At 59.0% G+C, this 21,844-nt stretch overlaps 2 protein-coding genes across 3 annotated transcripts; both read left to right on the top strand.

Moving 5' to 3' along the window:
• Positions 1–4,515: 4,515 nt before the first annotated feature.
• Positions 4,516–9,715, top strand: LOC142075836 (uncharacterized). The gene is made up of 8 exons (XM_075137819.1): positions 4,516–4,523; positions 6,715–7,005; positions 7,327–7,424; positions 7,685–7,877; positions 8,611–8,635; positions 8,976–9,022; positions 9,425–9,496; positions 9,633–9,715. The coding sequence occupies exons 1-8, from the start codon at positions 4,520–4,522 to the stop codon at positions 9,713–9,715; spliced, it is 813 nt and encodes a 270-aa protein (XP_074993920.1). The 5' UTR covers positions 4,516–4,519.
• A 3,529-nt stretch (positions 9,716–13,244) lies between these two features.
• LOC142076090 (uncharacterized) lies at positions 13,245–21,501 on the top strand. Of its 2 annotated transcripts, none has more exons than XM_075138478.1 (11): positions 13,245–13,429; positions 14,944–15,186; positions 16,581–16,871; positions 17,266–17,363; positions 18,723–18,915; positions 19,138–19,249; positions 19,374–19,620; positions 19,782–19,821; positions 20,106–20,211; positions 20,291–20,337; positions 20,918–21,501. In XM_075138478.1, exons 1-10 carry the CDS (start codon positions 13,333–13,335, stop codon positions 20,331–20,333), a joined length of 1,470 nt encoding a protein of 489 aa, XP_074994579.1. In that variant the 5' UTR covers positions 13,245–13,332; the 3' UTR covers positions 20,334–20,337; positions 20,918–21,501. The 2 variants fall into 2 exon arrangements, with proteins under 2 accessions (XP_074994579.1, XP_074994580.1); XM_075138479.1 differs by having other exon boundaries at positions 21,263–21,501.
• Positions 21,502–21,844: the final 343 nt, after the last annotated feature.

Below are 21,844 nucleotides of genomic sequence, written 5' to 3' on the forward strand. Positions count from 1 at the left end.
CTGGGCATGGCACAGTACGTGTAGTGGAGCATGTGGTCTGTATGGCATCATGATTTTGGCAGGAGGATTGCAGGGCTCTGACTTCAAGGCCAAGCACAGGGCAAGTGCCTGGCCTCCTCCCCATCTGCTGGTCTCCCCTCCTGGTCTCTGCTGTATGCCATCACTGGAGGAGTCAGCTTGAGGTCTCAGCGTTTATTGTCTTCTCAGGAATCCTCAGGGTGTCATGGTCCTCTGTGAGGGAGCCCAGAACCAGCTTGTGGTGGTGTGGGAAGCCCGTACAAGATGCTGAAAGTCAGGAATGAGCTATCCTCAGGTGCTGCCCAACTCACCGTGTGCCCCATGTCCCCTCAGGCTGGGCCACAGGCAGCTGTGAGCACGGGGAGTGTGGGGACATGGGTGGTAGGGAAAGGGATGATAATCCTGTGGATCTCTGAGCAGGGCCCATGGGGCCAGATCCATGCATGGCTCAATTTTTCACAGTGTCCTGTCCAGTCCCCTTCTAGCCCCTTGCCAGCCCTCAATGTCGCACGTCTCCAGGTTGAACTGAGGGGGCTCTGAGGCTCCAGAGCCAAATGCTGAGCTTTCCATCCCTATGGAGCTTTGAGCATTGCGTGGTGCCTCCGAATCCTGGAGCTCCAGCTCCTGCTGGCCTTTCATGGAAGGCCTGGGGGAAGCAGCGCGGGGCTCTTCTTGCCCTCAGCCCCTTGCTCCGTGTGGTGTCCCGCAGCTCCATCCCTTGCCCTGCAGTGCCAAGGAAGGGGATCCCCCTCTCCATCCCCTGGCATGCCCTGCAGGGCCACCCTCTGCCCTGCTAACACTTTCCCGTCTTGTTGGTGCAGAGAAATGCCAGAAGCCCCAGTGGGACCCCAGGTTTATCCTTGCCCCAGACCGGGTCTTCTATGAATTCAGTGAAGAGGTGATGATGAAATGCCCTGAAGGGTACTGGTCTTCTGCTACGGAGATCAAATGTGTGAAGCTGACGCCAAGGGAAGGCTCCACGGTTCCTCGCAGCAGCTGGATTGTGAGGAACGGCACAGGCCGCTGGCACCCTATGGAGGGGAACATGACTTGTGTGGGTGAGTGAGCGAACCAGCCACTCTCCCAGTGCTCTCAGTCTGTTCTCCCCAGCAGGGAGAGTGACGCTGCGTGTGTCCCACAGCGTTAGTGCCCTGTGCTCGGGGTGGTCAGGGCATGGCGTGGGCATTCACTCCAGAGGAAACTGCTGCTGACGCATCCCAGGTTTCTGCCCAGGCTGTTGGCAGCCGGGGCACCCTGCACAGCGCCGCGGGGGACACGTCCTCACCACTGTCCATGGGGCCCCGGGCAGCACGCCCAGGCCAGACTGATGGGTCTGCCTGGAGAAGAGCACGGTAGCCCAGGAGCAGGAGGGCAGAGCCCTGCGCTGGCTGCTGGGTTTGTTGCCTAAGTCATTGCTGGTGGATGAAAGGGACCAGTCACCAGAACAGTTGCTAGCCCCAGGGTTAGCAGCTGCAGAGAGGCCACAAGTGCTTGCTGTTACCCTCCCACAGTCACTGCAGCACCCAGAGCACCCCTGGGAACGGTCCAGGGCCAGAGGAAGGTGCAGGCGGTGCCTGAATGTAGTCTGGGAGAAGGCGGGATGGCTTCATCAACACTGTGCTGGGGACAGGCTGGTGAGGGAATGGTGGGGATGGCGGAGGTTGGCTGCAAGGCTGGGAGGGGAAGGGAAGGAAGTGACCCTCTTGCAATATTTCCTTCACAGAGGTCCTCCAGGTTGTCCCCGGGACTTTGGAGATTTCCAGCACCAGCATCAAACTGAACTGGACCTGCAGGCTCCCTGAAGTCTGCCAGCGCCTGTGGGCCACGTGCCGTCTGTCGGTGCCTTCCTCCCCTCCCTGTGAGGCTGAAGAGGTGAAGGGAGCGGAGATGCTACATGGCCAGGAGGGAACATTTGCCTGTCCCCCTCTGCAGCCCTTCACTGTCTACAGTGTCACCATCTCCCTGCCACCCAGCACGGTTGTGTTCACATGGCTACTTAGGACAAAGGATACAGGTATATGTGCATGGTGGGGTAGAGGAGAAAAAGAACAATTCTGGGCTGTGTCAGAGGTAGGGGAGGTGGATAAATATCCACTTTACCCAGCAGCTCAGCCTGATCACCCACTCCCTGCAGTGATGGTCCTGGGATCTGGACTGCTCAGAGCCTGTAGGGCTCTGGGGAAGGGGCTGTGCAGGGCCCTGGAGCACAGCACGTCTCCTCCTCACTCTCCCCTTCCTCACCACACCCTTGCTGCTGGTGCAGCACATGCAACCTCTGCGGGGAAAAATCCTTGCTGGCCTTATGCATGACCCTGTTGTTCTCGTGCGCTTCCAGTGCCGGACAAACTGGAGAAGCTGTGGCTGGATGCCAGCACGGGCTCCCTCAGGTGGAAGGCGCTGCCCTCCTGCAAAGGGGAGATCATCGGATACCAGGTACCAGGGGACCACGGACTCCCTGTGGTCCCTCTCACCTTGCCAGGCACCTCCCCGCCTGGAGCTGTGTGCAGGCAGCCTGGGCAGAGGTGTGAGCCCTCCTGGGCCAGGGCCCAGCAGCTCTGCATTGCTGGTGTTTCTGGTGGGGTCAGCTCCCCTCCTGTCCCCAGCCAGCAGCAGCAGCCCCTCTGTGCAGGGGTGCCCTGAGCAGGAGCGGGAGGTCGGTGCTGCTCCCCACCAGCTCCCTGTCCTTCCCCTAGCTGAACATCACGGCCAGGAGAGCGCACGATGGCAGCTTCCTTGAATTCAAGCAAGTGGTGGTGAACCAGTCTGTCACTCAGTACACGCCACCTCATCAGACACCTGGAAGCCAATACACGGTGACAGTGCAGGGTGTCACGGCGGCTGGTGCTGGGGCTGCGTCACTGCTGGAATTTCAAAGCTACGTCTCGGGTAATGGTTGTTGTGCCCTGGGTCTGGCTGAGGTGGCCTCCCTGGGAGCGAGCGCTGAGCCTGCAGCAGCTTCCAGAGCTGTGTGTGCACCCAGCCCTTCCCCACCAAGACAGAGGCAGGGAGGTGGGCACCCTGAGAGCCCAACTCAGCAGTGGGCCGTGGGGCTGGGTGGGTCCTGCTTCGAGGGGGTGCATGGCCTGGTCCCCAGAGCAGCTGCATCGCTTCAGCCCCTGTTTGCGCATGCGAGAGCAGAGCTGGCCCCTCTCCTCTTCCACTAAAGACGATGACACCCATCCTGCATTCGGGTGCACGGGGGCTCAAGGTCAGACATCGCGAGGGCTGCTGAGCCGGGATCTGTGTGTCCTCTTGCTGTGCACAGCCTGGTTGAGCGGGCTTCCCGACCCTCCGGTTGTGTACGGGAGACGGGACAAGCCCCTGTGCTCCAGAGCCTCCCTCCCTCTGCCCTGCCCAGCAGCCGTGAGGGCAAGGGAAGGCTGTCCCTGCAGACATATGGGCAGTCCAGTGCGCAGGGGAGGTGGGCAGGGAGAGAGAGCTTTCCTGCACACTGCCTGAGCCCTCACTGTCTGTGCCTGGAGAAATGCGTGCTGGCCTGCTGCCTGCATCTCAACTCAGGCAAGGCAGCTGAGGAGGATGTGCCGTGGTGAGATAAACCTCTGTGCAAGAAATGAGAAGGTTGCCAGAGTTCTTCAGCATGGATAAGGTTGTGGAGGGAATGTCCTAGAGCCTGGAGAGGTCTAGGTTTCAGGGCCTTTTGCAACACGAGACACTTACCTGTGGTAGGGAAGTTGGCAGGTCCCAGGGAGGGAAAGGAGGTGTCTCCTCATGCAGGATAGGATTGGCCTGCATAGGTATCCAGACAAGGAGAAGCAGTGCAGGTGCCTGGAACTGCATTGAGGGGACCGTAGAGTAGAGTGTATGAGTACCTGGGGCAGCATGAAGTGCCTCCTCTGGAGCCCTGTGGCTCAAGAGCTCTTCTGGTTCCACAGCCCAGCAAGGTGAAGGGCCACCTGAGTCAGGGAGGGTGGCAGGTCTTAATGAGTGGCTGGAGGGGGTCTCCTGGTGCAGAGGCGATTGTCCTGGGAAACTCCCTGCTTCGGGCTGTGGTGGATGGCTAAGGATGTCCCTGGACACAAGGGTGGATGGGGAGGTTCATGGACGAGTGATCATTTTTGCTTAGAGTGCACAAGGAGAGTCCCCTCCCAACAAGCCTTGTTGAGGTGTCATGTCCTGGCAGATGCATGTGTCACCTTCCCTCTCCCTTCAGTGGCTGGAGGGATTGCTGATACCCCACCGCATACCCCTGCCCAACCTCATCACCTCCCACCCCAACTAACACCCACTTTCAACTCTGCCAGAAACGTGCCAAAGGCCCCAGTGGGACACAAGACTCCGGCTGGCACCAGACCAGGAGAACTACAAGAAGAACGATGAAGTGTTGCTGAGCTGCCCTGAGAGTTTCCAGCCATCCTTCACCCATGTCAAATGTTTGGGAGAAGACCAACCCATCAGTAACTGGAATCGTCTATACACAGACCCATGGTTGGGAAGGGACAGCAGAGGTGACTGGATCCACATTCAGTCTGACGTGGAGTGCATGGGTAAGGGAGGCATCAGGAGCTCTCCTGGCTGCCCTGCTCTGCCCTTCCTGAGCAGGGGAGGGCAGGCTTTGCGTGCAGAGGAGGTTTCAGTGCACAGGAGATTTTGGGCTCTCTGCCTGCCTGGGGAAATGGTAGGTGCTGCTGAAGGCCGTGTTGAGGCAGCCCCTGAGCCTGCCCTGTGCTTGGCCTGGGGCTCCAGGGGAGCCTCTGCGGGGAGGGGTCTGGTGGCAGCCTCAGTCCCTGAGGGTCCCAGCAGGAAGGGGCTGTGGGATGATGGCGGGGGGCAGTGGCCAGAGCTGCCCATGCCAGGCCAGGGCAGAGCGCTGGGTGTGCAGGGCTCCAGCCTGCGATTCACGGGTGGGTGGGAGGTTCCTGGTGGAGGTGTGTGAGTGCCATGGATCTCCCTGAGGGCTTCTGACAACATGTGCACGAGGGAGAGAAGCTCAAGCGCTGGGCATGGCACAGTACGTGTAGTGGAGCATGTGGTCTGTATGGCATCATGATTTTGGCAGGAGGATTGCAGGGCTCTGACTTCAAGGCCAAGCACAGGGCAAGTGCCTGGCCTCCTCCCCATCTGCTGGTCTCCCCTCCTGGTCTCTGCTGTATGCCATCACTGGAGGAGTCAGCTTGAGGTCTCAGCGTTTATTGTCTTCTCAGGAATCCTCAGGGTGTCATGGTCCTCTGTGAGGGAGCCCAGAACCAGCTTGTGGTGGTGTGGGAAGCCCGTACAAGATGCTGAAAGTCAGGAATGAGCTATCCTCAGGTGCTGCCCAACTCACCGTGTGCCCCATGTCCCCTCAGGCTGGGCCACAGGCAGCTGTGAGCACGGGGAGTGTGGGGACATGGGTGGTAGGGAAAGGGATGATAATCCTGTGGATCTCTGAGCAGGGCCCATGGGGCCAGATCCATGCATGGCTCAATTTTTCACAGTGTCCTGTCCAGTCCCCTTCTAGCCCCTTGCCAGCCCTCAATGTCGCACGTCTCCAGGTTGAACTGAGGGGGCTCTGAGGCTCCAGAGCCAAATGCTGAGCTTTCCATCCCTATGGAGCTTTGAGCATTGCGTGGTGCCTCCGAATCCTGGAGCTCCAGCTCCTGCTGGCCTTTCATGGAAGGCCTGGGGGAAGCAGCGCGGGGCTCTTCTTGCCCTCAGCCCCTTGCTCCGTGTGGTGTCCCGCAGCTCCATCCCTTGCCCTGCAGTGCCAAGGAAGGGGATCCCCCTCTCCATCCCCTGGCATGCCCTGCAGGGCCACCCTCTGCCCTGCTAACACTTTCCCGTCTTGTTGGTGCAGAGAAATGCCAGAAGCCCCAGTGGGACCCCAGGTTTATCCTTGCCCCAGACCGGGTCTTCTATGAATTCAGTGAAGAGGTGATGATGAAATGCCCTGAAGGGTACTGGTCTTCTGCTACGGAGATCAAATGTGTGAAGCTGACGCCAAGGGAAGGCTCCACGGTTCCTCGCAGCAGCTGGATTGTGAGGAACGGCACAGGCCGCTGGCACCCTATGGAGGGGAACATGACTTGTGTGGGTGAGTGAGCGAACCAGCCACTCTCCCAGTGCTCTCAGTCTGTTCTCCCCAGCAGGGAGAGTGACGCTGCGTGTGTCCCACAGCGTTAGTGCCCTGTGCTCGGGGTGGTCAGGGCATGGCGTGGGCATTCACTCCAGAGGAAACTGCTGCTGACGCATCCCAGGTTTCTGCCCAGGCTGTTGGCAGCCGGGGCACCCTGCACAGCGCCGCGGGGGACACGTCCTCACCACTGTCCATGGGGCCCCGGGCAGCACGCCCAGGCCAGACTGATGGGTCTGCCTGGAGAAGAGCACGGTAGCCCAGGAGCAGGAGGGCAGAGCCCTGCGCTGGCTGCTGGGTTTGTTGCCTAAGTCATTGCTGGTGGATGAAAGGGACCAGTCACCAGAACAGTTGCTAGCCCCAGGGTTAGCAGCTGCAGAGAGGCCACAAGTGCTTGCTGTTACCCTCCCACAGTCACTGCAGCACCCAGAGCACCCCTGGGAACGGTCCAGGGCCAGAGGAAGGTGCAGGCGGTGCCTGAATGTAGTCTGGGAGAAGGCGGGATGGCTTCATCAACACTGTGCTGGGGACAGGCTGGTGAGGGAATGGTGGGGATGGCGGAGGTTGGCTGCAAGGCTGGGAGGGGAAGGGAAGGAAGTGACCCTCTTGCAATATTTCCTTCACAGAGGTCCTCCAGGTTGTCCCCGGGACTTTGGAGATTTCCAGCACCAGCATCAAACTGAACTGGACCTGCAGGCTCCCTGAAGTCTGCCAGCGCCTGTGGGCCACGTGCCGTCTGTCGGTGCCTTCCTCCCCTCCCTGTGAGGCTGAAGAGGTGAAGGGAGCGGAGATGCTACATGGCCAGGAGGGAACATTTGCCTGTCCCCCTCTGCAGCCCTTCACTGTCTACAGTGTCACCATCTCCCTGCCACCCAGCACGGTTGTGTTCACATGGCTACTTAGGACAAAGGATACAGGTATATGTGCATGGTGGGGTAGAGGAGAAAAAGAACAATTCTGGGCTGTGTCAGAGGTAGGGGAGGTGGATAAATATCCACTTTACCCAGCAGCTCAGCCTGATCACCCACTCCCTGCAGTGATGGTCCTGGGATCTGGACTGCTCAGAGCCTGTAGGGCTCTGGGGAAGGGGCTGTGCAGGGCCCTGGAGCACAGCACGTCTCCTCCTCACTCTCCCCTTCCTCACCACACCCTTGCTGCTGGTGCAGCACATGCAACCTCTGCGGGGAAAAATCCTTGCTGGCCTTATGCATGACCCTGTTGTTCTCGTGCGCTTCCAGTGCCGGACAAACTGGAGAAGCTGTGGCTGGATGCCAGCACGGGCTCCCTCAGGTGGAAGGCGCTGCCCTCCTGCAAAGGGGAGATCATCGGATACCAGGTACCAGGGGACCACGGACTCCCTGTGGTCCCTCTCACCTTGCCAGGCACCTCCCCGCCTGGAGCTGTGTGCAGGCAGCCTGGGCAGAGGTGTGAGCCCTCCTGGGCCAGGGCCCAGCAGCTCTGCATTGCTGGTGTTTCTGGTGGGGTCAGCTCCCCTCCTGTCCCCAGCCAGCAGCAGCAGCCCCTCTGTGCAGGGGTGCCCTGAGCAGGAGCGGGAGGTCGGTGCTGCTCCCCACCAGCTCCCTGTCCTTCCCCTAGCTGAACATCACGGCCAGGAGAGCGCACGATGGCAGCTTCCTTGAATTCAAGCAAGTGGTGGTGAACCAGTCTGTCACTCAGTACACGCCACCTCATCAGACACCTGGAAGCCAATACACGGTGACAGTGCAGGGTGTCACGGCGGCTGGTGCTGGGGCTGCGTCACTGCTGGAATTTCAAAGCTACGTCTCGGGTAATGGTTGTTGTGCCCTGGGTCTGGCTGAGGTGGCCTCCCTGGGAGCGAGCGCTGAGCCTGCAGCAGCTTCCAGAGCTGTGTGTGCACCCAGCCCTTCCCCACCAAGACAGAGGCAGGGAGGTGGGCACCCTGAGAGCCCAACTCAGCAGTGGGCCGTGGGGCTGGGTGGGTCCTGCTTCGAGGGGGTGCATGGCCTGGTCCCCAGAGCAGCTGCATCGCTTCAGCCCCTGTTTGCGCATGCGAGAGCAGAGCTGGCCCCTCTCCTCTTCCACTAAAGACGATGACACCCATCCTGCATTCGGGTGCACGGGGGCTCAAGGTCAGACATCGCGAGGGCTGCTGAGCCGGGATCTGTGTGTCCTCTTGCTGTGCACGGTTGAGCGTGCTTCCTGGTTGAGCGGGCTTCCCGACCCTCCGGTTGTGTACGGGAGACGGGACAAGCCCCTGTGCTCCAGAGCCTCCCTCCCTCTGCCCTGCCCAGCAGCCGTGAGGGCAAGGGAAGGCTGTGCCTCGCTGCCTGTCCCTGCAGCAGCCGGGGCAGCAGAGCCTGGACACACATGTCTACACACGTGCACACACGCAATGCCAGGGTCGGGGCCATCGCTGGCGCATGGTCCAGGCTGTGGCACCCACTCCTGGCTGTTAGTTGCAGGGCAGCCTCTGGGCCCGTGGCCTTGGTCGGCGGTCACGCTGGTGGTTGTGCTGTCACTGCTGGTCCCCCTGTCTGCAGGGATCCTGTGGTTTGTGCTGTCCAGGTGAGTAGGCAGGAGACTTGGAGTTGCTGCTCTGCCTCAGGCCGTGCTGTGCTGTGGGGTGGCTGGAGATGGAGAGGACCACCCTTCTCAAGATGCCGAGGATGCAGTTGGCTGGTCCCACTGTAGCTTAGCTGTAGGTCTCCCGGCTGGGGCTAATGAACATTTTCCTCGGGTCTGGGGCAGGGACCATGTATGCTAAAAGATTCCTTCCCTTGTTGCTGCTGCTGTCCCTCTTGGGAGCTTATGTGCAGAACCCTCCATGCCTCTGCCACTGGGTTCAGCAGGGCCCTTGGCCACGTCAGCCTCTTCCCGGACTCAGAGCTGCCCTTTGCCTTCCCAGGAAAAGGAGGGCCTTGCCCAGCAAAGCCGAGGTTGACCATTACACAGGTAGGGTCCCCCTCATACAAATGGCTTTAGAGCTGCGGTGGGAGCTGGGAGGGGAGCAGGTCTATTGCAGGAGAGCCTCTTGCCATCCTGGGGTGGCTGCTGGCAGCCCATCTGGCTCTGGCTGACTTGCCAGAGCAGGGTGTCGACACCTGCTATCCCCTCCTCGGTCTGCCTCTTCCAGCAGCTCCTGGCTGGGGTCCTGCTGTGGTGCCAGTGAGGGTTGGGAGCTGCCCCTCGTGCTCGCCGTGCCCAGGGGAGGCAGCGTCTCTGCCCTGCCCTGCCGCCCTGCCCGGTGTGTGCCCAGGGTGCCCTGCAGCCCCCAGTGCTGCTGCCTCCTGGGTCTGCCCTGCTCCTTCTCCTGTGGCCCTTGGGTCCCTCAGGCTGTTTCTGTCATGCCCCCAGAGCTCCAGCCCTATGAGAACTTGGATGAGTACTGCGTGATCAAGAAGACTCTTCTGGCAGAAGCAGATGCAGGTAGGAGTTGGATTGCCCTGCCTGCTCCCACACACGGCAGGGAGAGGATGGAGAGTGGCAGCTGTGGAGGCGTGAGCTCCGCTCGCTGCCAAGGGCACACAGCAGCCTCTGCCCTGGGGGTCCTTGATCTCCACAGGTAAAGGTGGCCAGGCTAGGGAGCCCTTGCCCCAGCCCCTGCCTGTCCCGGAGTCCTCAGGAGACAGTCACAGCAGTGAGTGAGAGGAGAAGATTGGGTGGACGTCCGAGGCTCAGTGCTGATGGCACTTCCCATAGCCCCTTCTCGAGGCTTGGTCCTCCACCCGTGCAAGCAGGACCTCATAGAGCTTGTGCTGGGTTATTGTTGCCCTCAAATTTCTCCCTCAGCAAGCTCCAGCATCCTCTGTCGCAGAGCAGGGGCAGCCCAAGGCCTGGGATGACCTTCTTGTGCCAGCAAGGACGTGTTCTGGTAGTCCTCCAGTGCTATGGCAAATCCGTCTCACCCGCATCCTGATGCCTGCAACTGTCCTCTGAGACCGAAGCAGCTCGCTGGTTCCCAACTCCTCGTTCCCTGCTCCGTATCCCCATATCCATCTAGATCCCGGCCTCTGCTTGAGTTTGGCCCAACCGCGCTGCCCTCGCAGCTGTGCTGCTCTTTCCAAACAACCAATAAATTGTTCTGGTTTGCAGGGGCTGCCTGCCCCGCGACAGCTCCCACCTTGTTGTGGTTCCTCCCTGTTTTGTGTGTGAAAGCCCTGTCCCTATGAATCTTCATGGAGGAGCTTGGACTAGGCTTCTCCAGCCCCCGGCAGCCCTGAGGAAGCACACCTGAGAAGCTGCATGCTCCCAGTGCAACGCTTCGGGTTCCTACTTTCCCTCCTTCCATCCTACACGTAGCACAGCCTCAACGAGGCCTGGCTTGACCTCTGTGTTGGTCTGTGACCCGCTCTGTGGGTGTTGGTGTTCGTCTCCCGCTTTGTGAGGTGCAGTTGGCCCTGGCCTTCCTGGGAAATCCCCATGCTGCAGCCTTTGGGATCTGCTCGATCTCGGCTGCTGCTGCTGCCCCGGTGCAGCCTCCAGAGCCCCCAGGTGCCTCTCGCGCGCCATGGGATGCCGGTGCCCGGTGCAGCCCAGAGGTTGCGGGGCAGCCCAAAGGCTCTCCTTGGCGAGGAGCCCACTGCTGGAAGATGGAACAATGGACTGCCCTGTGCTCTCTCTCCAGCTCTGTGGTTAGAATCACAGAATCACAGAATGGTTTGGGTTGGAAGAGATCTTTCCAGATCATCTAGTCCAACCCCCCTGTTATGGGCAGGGGCCCCTTTCACTACATCAGTGCTCAAAATCCCATCCAACCTGCATTTGAACACAGTGATGGGGCATCCACAACCTCTCTCGGCAACTTGTTCCAGTGTCTCACCACCTTCATTGTAAAAAATTTCTTCCTTATGTCAAATCTAAATTTACCCTCCCTCTGTTTAAAACCATTGCCCTTTGTCCTGTCACTACAGGCCTTTGTAAAAAGTCTCTTTCCAGCTATCTTTTAAGTGCCCTTTAAGTATTGAAAGACCGCAATAAGGTCTCCCCGGAGGCTTCTCTTCTCCAGGCTGAACAACCCCAACTCTGTCAGCCTTTCCTTATAGGAGGGGTGTTCCACCCCTCAGAAAATTTTCATGGCCCTCCTCTGGACTTGCTCTAATAGGTCCATGTCCTCTGGGGACCCCAGAGCTGGACGCAGTACTCCAGGTGGGGTCTCATGAGAGTGGAGTAGAGGGGCAGAATCACCCCCTTCAACCTGCTGGCCACGCTTCTTTTGATGCAGCCAAGGATACGACTGGCTTTCTGGGCTGTGAGTGCATGTTGTCGGCTCATATCCAATTTTTCATCCACTGGTACTCCTAAATCCTTCTTGGCAGGGCTGCTCTCAATCCCTTCATTCCCCAGTCTGTATTGATATGAGGGATTGCCCCGACCCAAGCATGGGACCTTGCACTTGGCCTTGTTGAACTTTATGAGGTTCATGTGGCCGCTCTTCTCGAGCCTGTCAAGGTCCCTCTGGATGGCATCCCCTCCCTTGAGTGAATCAACTGCACCACTCAGCTTGGTGTCATCTGTAAACTTGCTGAAGGTGCATTCAATCCCACTCTCTGTGCCATTGATGAAGATACTAAATAGCATTGGTCCTAGTACAGACCTTTGAGGGACATCACTTATTACTGGTTTCCACTTGGACATTGAGCCATTGACTGTAACTCTTCAGATGCGGCCATCCAGCCAATTCCTTATCCATCTAACAGTCCATCCATCACACTCATATGTCTCTAATTTACCATGTAGCCTGAGATGACCTGCTTATGCCAGTAAAGACATGTTTTGACAGTCCTCCAGCGCTCTGGATGAGCTGTCTGACCATCATTGTGGTACCTGCAAGTGGCCCCTGGGACCAAAGCATCTCCTTCACATGGGCTCTCAGTGGTGTGACCTGCATGCCTCAGTGGAGCTGCTCTCGGTGGGTATTGGGCAGAGAGGGGAATAGGGAGCTTAACCCTGTGTGGCTGCTGCTGGTTGAGAAAGGGGAATGCGCAGGGTTGGGATATGGGGAAACGGAGGGTTGGTTTGTGCTCCTGCCACCTCCTGAGTTGCCCAGCTCCCCACTCCCTATGCCCATACCCAGTCAAAGCCCGGGCTGTTGGCCTCATGACTCGGCCTGCTCTGTCCGGACAACCAATAAAGGCCCATATTTTGGAGGGGGCTGCCCGCCCCCAGCTCCTGCCTAGGGTCCCCTCATTACCCTTGCGGGGTCATGTTCCCTGTGGGGTGCTGAGCTAACTGCCCCTTGTTGAGGGGAGGCCATGAGCAGGGCTGCTGCGACCTGGAGCTGTGGCTGACAGCCTCCCCAGGCCTTCAGGGCTGTGCTGGGCAGCTCTGGTGTGCGTTTGGATGGGGTATGTCTTAGGAACCAGCATAGTTAGTGGTGCTCCTCCCTCCCTTGGGCAGGAGTGTCTCCTGTGCGTGTGCCGCAGGCAAAGCTGAGGGTCAAGCATGGTCTTTGCTCCTCCGCAGCCCCTGTGTCTGATCACCCAACCCTCTGGGATCTGAGACATCCCAGATGGGCCCACGGGAGGTTCTGGAGGAAGAGAAAAGCAGAAGCTGCTGAGGAGCAAGGGGGGTGGTTTAGTAGCTCTGAGGGTTTCCTCAGGCACTCAGCTGGCACTGGAGGGCAGGGTGGTCTGCACACTTGGGGACAGAGGAGAGTGTTGCCAGGCTGAGGGGGAGGAGGAGGAGGCAACTTTGGGTGGAGGAGCAGGGAAGGATGAGAGAGGGTGTGGGTTGAGTGTATCTTTCAGAAGGGCTAAGGACTGCTTCAGGCCTTGAGGTACTCCTTGCAGTTCACGTCCCCATTCCTATACCTGCTTCTTGCCAGCTCTTTATGTGCTTTCTCAAAGGTCCTCCATCTCCTGTAATCGTTGAGGGGAGGAAATACAGTGACTCATCACAACTCTAAAACCCAGGCAGTGGCGTTGGGAAGCACATGGATATTGCCTCAGAAATAGGAGCAGTGCTTCTTGAACGCATTTGGGTAACTAGGAGGGTTTTGAGAGGAAACTCTGGGATCCTGGTGCAGGGATTCTTCTGTTGAGTACCAGCCCCAGAATGCCCCTGGGGAAAAAAGGCAGCAAAAGGCAGCAGCACTGACACTGAGGGGAGGTTCCCTCCCCAAAGAGGAAGCCTCCTGTATCTCGTGAGATTTCCCCATGTGTCTGTTCCCTTCCTGTGGTTGCAAGTCTTGCAGTCAGATGGGTGGGCTCAGAGGTAGCGAGTGGGGCTGAGATTTCAGTCCTGCCTGGGGACTTCATGCTAGCATGGCCCTGCAGTTGCTGGCTCTGAGCTTTCTCCTGCTGGCAGCACAGGGCCAGGAAGAACCTGATCCCAAGGTCCAAGGAGTGCCCTCGGAAACAGGTAAGAAGCGATTCCTCCTCTCCCCTGGAGACATTTTGCTGCTCCTCCCCCTGCAAGTTTGATGTGCAACTTTACTGCATGCAGCCCTGGGCTGGAGCCCAGGCGGACCCCTGAGGGCTGTGTCAGCAGGCTGGGGCGCCTGCTGTCTCCGAGACACCCCGAGGGGCAGGAGCTACGGTGTGGTGCACTGGGGGTGCTGTGGGAAGGACGGGATTGGCATGGACAGTCGGGATGGGTCATGCCCTGCACTGAGCCAGTTTGCTAATCATTCCCTGGAGGCTGCAGGCATGAATCAGGCATAAATTTGTGTATTGTGAATCAGCGGAAAGGTCTTCAGGGAGCAGGGCTACCACTTTCTGCACACATCCTATCCCCAGGTGTGCCCGAGGGACACTGTGCCCGCTGGGAGCAGAGCAAAAGGGAACTTGCTGCCACTTTGCCAGCTGGATGGGCCTGGGCGTGGGGAGCAGCTGGGTGCCTGTGAGTGGGGTCGGTCGTGGCTGTGTGTCAGTGGGACACAGCTGCTGGTTGTGGTGCTCAGCTGGGCATCTCTTGCCTTCTGTAATCAGGGATGTTCGAGAGCAAAGCCTGACCGTAAGTGGCTTGTTCACCAGCATGTCTGAACTTCTTTGTGGCTGTTCAGAAGATGGTCTGAACCTTGTGAGATCCCTTCTCTGCCCCTTTGGGAGAAGAAAGTTTGTATTTTAAGCACTTTGAAGCCTCCTAGAGACCCTTGCAGAAGCTGGAACAGGGAAGTGCTCCTTTCCAGGTGCCAGCATCCCTGCCTTTAGGAATTGTTGCCACAAAGGCCCCCCCCGCCCCGCAGCACTCAGCAAACTGCTGGGACAGGCTGTGCTCACTCAACCCAGAGGATGTGGTGAGGAGTGGGTGTGGAGGAGGGAGCAGGGCTTGTGGCAGGTAAAAGGGTCAGGGCTGTGGTAAAGCAGAGGATGTGAAGGGAGAAGGCATTGCCCATCTCTATGTCCCAATGCACGGTGGCGTGGGGAAGGAGGAGGGTAGCCGAAGGATTGATTGAGCCAGCACAGGGACCCCAGGAGTGTAACAGGGGCATCTCTGATCCCTGTGGGAGGGATAAGCTATGGCTGGAGAGACATGCAGGGGTGGTGGACCGTGGCCCATCAAGGGCAGCCTGAGCTGGGGTGGGTGACATGTTTGAATGACTGGCTGGAGGGGGTCTCCTAGTGCAGGGCAGATTGTCCTGGAAAACTCCCTGCTGTGGGCGGTGGAGGAGGGAATATAGTGTCCCTGGACACGAGAGTGGATGGGGAGGTTCACGGATGAACGATCATTCATGCTTCGGGTGCACAAGGAGAGCCCCCTCCCAACAAGCTTTGCCTGCGGGTCACATCCTGGCAGATGGACGTCTCATCTTCCCTCTCCCTTCAGTGGCTGGAGATCCCCCAGCAATTGCTGGGGATTTCTCTCCCACCACCCACCCCTGCCACACCTCATCACCTCCCACCCCAACCAACACCCACTTTCAACTCTGCAAGAAACGTGCCAAAGGCCCCGGTGGGACTCAAGACTCCAGCTGACACCAGACCAGGAGAACTACAAGAAGAATGAAGAAGTGCTGCTGAGCTGCCCCGAGGGTTTCCAGCCATCCTTCACCCATATCAAATGTGCGAGGGAAGTGCAGTCCATCAGCCATGGGAAACCTGTACACAGAGAAGTTTGGCGTGGAAGGGACAGCAGAGGTGGCTGGATCCGCATTCGGTCCAACGTGGAGTGCATGGGTAAGGGAGGCATCAGGAGCTCTCCTGGCTGCCCCGCTCCGCTCTTCCTGAGCAGGGGAGGGCAGGCTGTGTGTGCACAGGAGGTTTCAGGCTCTCTGCCTGCCTGGGGAAATGGTAGGTGCTGCTGAAGGCATTATCAAGGCAGTCCCTAAGTCTGCCCTGAGTTTAGCCTGAGGTTCACCAGTGGGTGGGAGGTTCTTGCTGAAAGTGCGGGCAACAACAGTCTCCCTGAGGGCTTCTGGCAACAGCATGTGCACATGGGAGAGCTATATGTGGTGGAGTTTGTGGTCTGTATGGCATCACGGTTGGGGTGGGGGGATCAGAGGGCTCTGCTGCCTGTGTCCTCTCAGACCATGCAGCTATATCCCAGCATGCTCCCTGTAGGCTGGTGCCCTCCAGGCTCTGTGTCACGGTGGGCACAGGCTTGGCACCATCTTCTCACAGCTTGGGGCACTGAGGTCCCCTCCAAGGGAGAACAGGGCAATACTGGGCTGATTTGGGAACCTAGTGAGAAGTCCCTGCAGTTTTGAAAACAATAGTCCTCTGCTGCTCCCCAGCTCACTGTGTGCCCTGAGACCTGGGCCACACAGTAAGAGGACTCAGGGCTGGTTTCCTGCAGGCAGCTGTGAGCATGGGTAGTGTGAGGAGGTCTGTGGGAGGGGAAGGGGACCCTTCTCTTGTGACCCCCCCCCACCGGGGACAGTTCCGTACATGGCCCAAGCTTTCAGGGTGTCCCACCTGATCCCTTTGGGTGCTTTGCTGACTTCATGTGGCAGATTCCTAAGGCATGAAATAGCCCTGGCTTCTCAGACAACGCCATAAGGCACAAGGGTCAAATGCTGGTCCATCAGTCACTGTGTGCACAGTGCAAAGCTTTGTGCATAGTATGAGCCCCTTGTGGGTGCCTCAGTCCCTTGAGCTCCTGCTCCTCCCGGCATTTCCAGGGAGGCCTGGGGGAAGCAGTGCGGGGCCCTTTTTCCCCTCATCCCCTTCCTGGGGATGTGGTGTAGGAGGGGTACTCCGCATGGTGTCCTAGAGCTCTATCTCTACTGCCAGGGAAAACGAACCTTTCTCCTGGGGTCTATGCAGAGCAGGAAAGGGCTAGATCTTTCTAAGACCTGCGTCTGTTGGACTGTAGAGGTGCTGGGACCCAAAGACACCTCAGTTTTGACTCGGTGGGGAAAATGGCCTTGAGCAATAGCAGTCCACATATTCACCCACATTCATTCTTGTCCAGACTCCTCGTGCTCCCGTACCAGAGGGCTGGAATGAACAGTCTCAGCCTCTCGCTTTCCCTCCCACTCAGCTGGGTGGGGAGCAGGGCTGTCTGACCGCAGCATCCTTGCAAGGCTGGGAGGGGAAGGAAAAGAAGTGTTGCAATGTTTCCTTCACAGAGGTCCTCCAGGTTGTCCCTGAAACCTTGGAGATTTCCAGCACCAGCATCAAACTGAACTGGACCTGCAGGCTCCCTGATGCCTGCCAGAGCATGCAGGCCACATGCCGGCTGGCAGGGCCTTCCGCTCCTCCCTGTGAGGCTGAAGAGGTGAAGGGAGAGGAGAGGCTACACGGCCAGGAGGGAACATTTACCTGTCCCCCTCTGCAGCCCTTCACTCTCTACAGTGTCACCATCTCCCTGCCGCCCAGCACGATCCTTTTCACATGGTTGGTCAGGACAAAGGAAACAGGTATGTGCACACAAGTATAGAGGGAAGGGACAGTCCTGGGCTGTGTCAGAGGTAGGGGAGGTGGATAAATGTCCCCTTTACCTGGCAGCTCAGCCTGATCATCTGCTCCCTGCAGTGATGGTTCTGGGTTTGGGGCTGCTTGGAGCCTGTGGGGCTCTCGGAAAGGGGCTGTGCAGGGCCCTGGAGCACAGCACATCCCCTCCTCACTCTCCCCCTCCTCACCACACTGTGTTGCTCCTGCTGCTGGTGCGGCACATGCATCCTTTCTAGGGGACAAACCCTGCTTCGGGAGTCCCTTTGCAGCCTGTCCCCTGGGCCAGAGCTGCCTGCACCCTGCTCTAGGATCACCCCTGCTCTCTGGCCCCATGCATGACGCCGTCTCCTGTGCTTCCAGTGCCAGACAAACCAGAGAAGCTGTGGCTGGATCCCAGCACAGGCTCCCTCAGGTGGAAGGCGCTGCCCTCCTGCAAAGGGGAGATCATCGGATACCAGGTACCAGGGGACCACCGACTCCCTGTGGTCCCTCTCACTTTGCCAGGCACCTCCCTGCCTGGAGCTGTGTGCAGGCAGCCTGGGAGAGAGTGGGGAAGGGAAAGCCGTGATGACTTGCAGTTCCCAACCAGTCCAGGTGAATATCTGGCTGTAATGAGCATGAGCATTTTCTGTCTGACCCTCGACATTCTTCATGCTGTGGAGTTGCCCGGAGAGGTGGTGGGTGCTCCCTCCCCTCTGGGCTTCCTGCCTGGGTCCACTCAGCCTAGGGTTTGCAGACTTTGCGGCTCTGTGTGCAGCACTTCGTGACGTGTCTGCTGGGTGGCCTCCCAGGGTTTCCTGTGCCTCTTGCAAGCTTGTTTCTGGTTCCTGCCACAGGGAAGCCTGTGGTTTGAGTCATCCTCAGAAAACACCTCTTCTGGGAGAGTTGCACCATTCCTCTGAGTTTTCCTCAGTGCATGGATAGAAGCACCTCCTCTGTCTGTGGGTTTGGAGCTCTTCTCACAGTGCAGCCCTGCTTTCTAGCACTGAGGGGGGTTGTGATCCTTACCAGTGTGGCTTATGCCCTCTCTGAGGACAGACCTCTCCGTGGGGTGACTGGGACCCAGAGATGCTGGGTCTTCATGCCCCTCTTAGCTCTTTCCTGGAGAAACCAGCAAACAGGGGCCCTGATGGCATTGCTTGTGAGTCTGTTCCATCTGGTTCCTTGCCCCCTGACACCTCTGTTTGTGAAAAGAACTCTTTTTTTCTGGTTTCAGTTAGCTCCTTTTTTGCATATTCCCAAGATGTCATTTCCATAAAGACCCTGACAGCAGCGACAATGACCAGACATCTCAGGAGAAATTCAGATGACGCATTGGCAAATGGGCAGCCTCCATCTGTATCCCCTGTGGGAACTCTTTTCGTGTAGAAAAAGGCTTCAGAGGCCAACCTTGCACAGGAGGAAAGAGAAGTTCAGGGCTCGTCTTGTGGGGGATGTCACCACAGTGCCTGCGGTGTTGCAATACCATACCAATGACCTGGCCTCAGGCTCACTACACGTATATACACCTCTTCAAAGAAACAGCCTCCCTCTTGCCTTCAGCTCTTTCACAGAGGCTTGGTCCTTTGCTCAGAGGCAGCCGCTCTGACGTCTTGAGTGTTAGCTCCAAATTCCTCCTCCCTTCCTCTTGTCTGCTTTGAGGACCACGCATGGGGCCAAGGCTCCTGCTGGTTCCTCTCTGGGAGCCTTTCACAACCGGGGCACTCACGGGGAAGGGAGGCTTGCAGGGGTGCTTTGCTCTGTCTCGTTGTGCTGTGGGCAGGCTCCCAGAGGGCAGGTCGGAGCTGCTGCCCTCCCGCTCTGTCTCCTCTCCCCAGCTGAACGTCATGACGAGGAGTGCGCAGGATGGTGGCTTCCTGGAGATGGAGCGGCTGCGGCTGAGCAGCTCCGTCACTGAGCACCCGCTGCCCGAGCACAGCCCCGGCAGCAGCTACGTGGTGTCAGTGCAGGGACTCACGGCCGCCGGAGCTGGGGCTGCGTCGCTGTGGGAGTTTCAGACCAACAGCTCAGGTAAGGCTCGCTGTGTCCCTGTCCCTCTGGGGTGGCCACGGCGTGCACCCTGGCTGAGGCAGGTCTCTGTCCCCAGCCCTGTGGCCTCCTGGCCGGCGTGGAGGAGCCTGGGCACAGAGAAGCTGTGCTCTGCAGCCTGCACTGCCCGGGGCTGCCCCTGCTCCCCACACAGCCCCTGCCGTGCTGCCCGCTGATGCTCATCCCTCGGGTCTTCCCCTCCAGACACCTCGCACCCTCTTGACTTCAGCTGCCGCAGTGTCCGTGACATCTCCCCATCCCAAGGGACGGCCGTGCTTCCCCTCCGCCCCATCGCCCACCCCCCCAAGGCAGCCAGGTGAGCGCAGCCGCCAGCATCTCTGCTCTCCGCAGCCCCACGATGGGTTTTCCCACCGGCAGCGCTTGCCTGCAGCTGCCTCCATCCCCCTCTCTCCCGGCCCTCTCACCCTCCTGCCTTGCAGGGAGCACCAGCTCATCGTGGCTGCGACGCACAACGGCACGGCGGTGGAAGACGCCTGCTCAGGGGAGCTGCAGCCCTTCAACACCAGCCGGCAGCCCCGTGCCTACGTGGCCGCCGTGCTCAACCTCACCACCCCCACGGACTTTGTGCTGGGTGAGGGGACCCGTGGGCAGGGTTACCACAACGCTGCCCTCCAGCCGGGCTCGGACTACACGGCCCTTCTCCGCCTCGTCCACCGCTCGCAGCAGGTACCTCTCCACTGAGAGCCGGGGTGCCTTGGCAGGACAGTGTCCCCGGGGTCCTCGGCCACAGCCGGGGCATTCGGTGGCTGTGGGTGGGAGGCCTTTGCCCCCAGGGTGGGCAGTGGGGCAGGAGAGGCCTGAGCTCTCCCTCCCGTCTCCTCCAACAGGCAGAGAAGTTCACCTGCGCGTGCTACAGCTTCTCTGTTGGTAAGTGGGCTCCTCACTCCCTGTGCCCAAGCCTCTCTCCTGCATCTTCCCTTTTCCCAGCCTGGCCGCTTTCCGTGGAGAGGAGCTGGCTGAGCGCAGGAGCTGTGGGGTCTCATGGTGGGCAGAGGAAACCTTTCGTTTCCCATACATGGGGTGATCTTCCATCCCAGAAGAAACCTAAGCCAAGACACACATCTACACACTTGCACACACCATTTGCCATAGTCGGGGCCATTGCGAGCACGTGGCCCAGGCTATGGCACCCACTCCTGGCTGCGTGTTAGTTGCAGGGCAGCCTCCGGGCCCGTGGCGTGGAACTGTGATTGGGGTGGTTGTGCTGTTGGTGCTCCTCCTCCTGTTTGCAGGGATCCTGTGGTTTGTGCTTTCCAGGTGCGTAGGAATGGGACTGGTTCAGGAGGGCCATAGGCAATGCCAGTCTCTTACTCAGGACTCCCCTTTGCCTTTCCAGGAAAAGGAAGTTTTTGCCCAGCAAAGCTAAGGAGGATAATTAAAAAGGTAGGAAAATGCAATTTTCTTGACCACCATCACAAAAAGGGCTGTAGGGCTGGGTGGCAGCTGGAAGGTGAGCAAAGATCTCCCAGGAGAGCCTGACCCTCAGGAGAAACATCTGCTCATCCTTTTCACCGACATACCTCCCCCTTTGCCCCAGCCCTGTGGTGCCAGGGACAGTCAGGATGGCTCTGCCTGCTGAGTCCCACGTGGCAGCGGAGCACGGCTCCAGGCAGTGCTCCCAGCCGGGAGCAGGGGCAGGGGGGAGCAAAGATGGGCATCCCAAAAGGTGGCTCATGGCTCAGGGACCCACAGCCATGTCATCCCCCCCAGTGGAGAGATCTGCTGGGAGGGGGCTCAGGAGGGTCAGGCTGAGGGACTGCTGACTGCTACTCTTGCCTGGGCACCGGCAGGCACCTCCAGGGACCTGTGGTTGAGCACAGCTGGGATGAAGGGGTCGGGCTGTGGCAGGCACTGCCCTGTACTCCAGCCTGTCTCAGACACTCGTGTGTGCAGGCAGCTGTGGTGGCTTGAGCTCCCCATGCAGCCGAGGGCATGTAGCAGCCTCTGCTGTTGGTCTCCACAGGTGAAGGTGGCCAGGCTGGAGATCAGTCACTCCAGCTCTTGTCCAGGACCACAGGAGACATTCTGAGCAGTAAGGGAGTGGAGGAGATGGGGAGGATGACCCCAGCTCAGTGCTGATGGCTGCCGGGCCCCCTGGCTCTCCTGTGACTGTGACCAGCACTGGGGGTCCCATCCAATTCAGCGAAGCAAGGGAAAAACAGGAGGCCAAGGAGGGTTGTGAGATTTTTCCTTCCTCACCCCTTCCACCTCCCAGCTTTCGCTTACTGCTTTTTTAAGGCCTTTGAATGCAACTTCCTGTAGTTCCTTATTTTATGCTTTGCTTTCATTTTTGCTTTCCTGGAAGCAGGAACTGTATGCCAGATTTCCCAGTCCCTGACTCAACACGGGCTCAGGCTGAGGGATGGTCCATGCTCCTACCATGTCCTGGGTTCCCAACACCTCTTCCCACTCTGTCTGCTGATACTCAGCCAAACCCACGGCTCTGCTGGAGCTTGGCCTGACTGGGCTGCCTTCGTGACTCTGCCTGCTCTGTCTGGACAATCAATAAAGGCTCGTGGTTTGGAGGGGGCTGCCTGCCCCACTACAGCTCTTGCCTGGTCCCCTCATTGCCCTTGTGGGGTCACATCCCCCTGCAGGGACCTAACCGCACCTTGTTGAGGGGAGGCCATGAGCAGGACTGCTGTGACCCCGTGTCCCTGAGTGGTGTCTGACAGCCTTTCCAACCCCCAGGACTGTGCTGGGCACCTCTCACATGAGTTTGGATGGGGTGAGAATCAGTGAAGGGTGATGTCCCTCAACGCTCATCTTGGGCAGGAGTGTGTTCCGTGCCCATGCTGTGGCCAGAGCTGAGGGACCTGTGTGCTCTCAGCTACTTTGCAGCCCTTGTGTCAGGTCAAACCTGGAAGAAAAGTGAAGATCAGAGGTCACC

The sequence above is a fragment of the Calonectris borealis genome, chromosome Z (genome assembly GCF_964195595.1).
Source record: "Calonectris borealis chromosome Z, bCalBor7.hap1.2, whole genome shotgun sequence".
Classification (NCBI taxonomy): domain Eukaryota; kingdom Metazoa; phylum Chordata; class Aves; order Procellariiformes; family Procellariidae; genus Calonectris; species Calonectris borealis.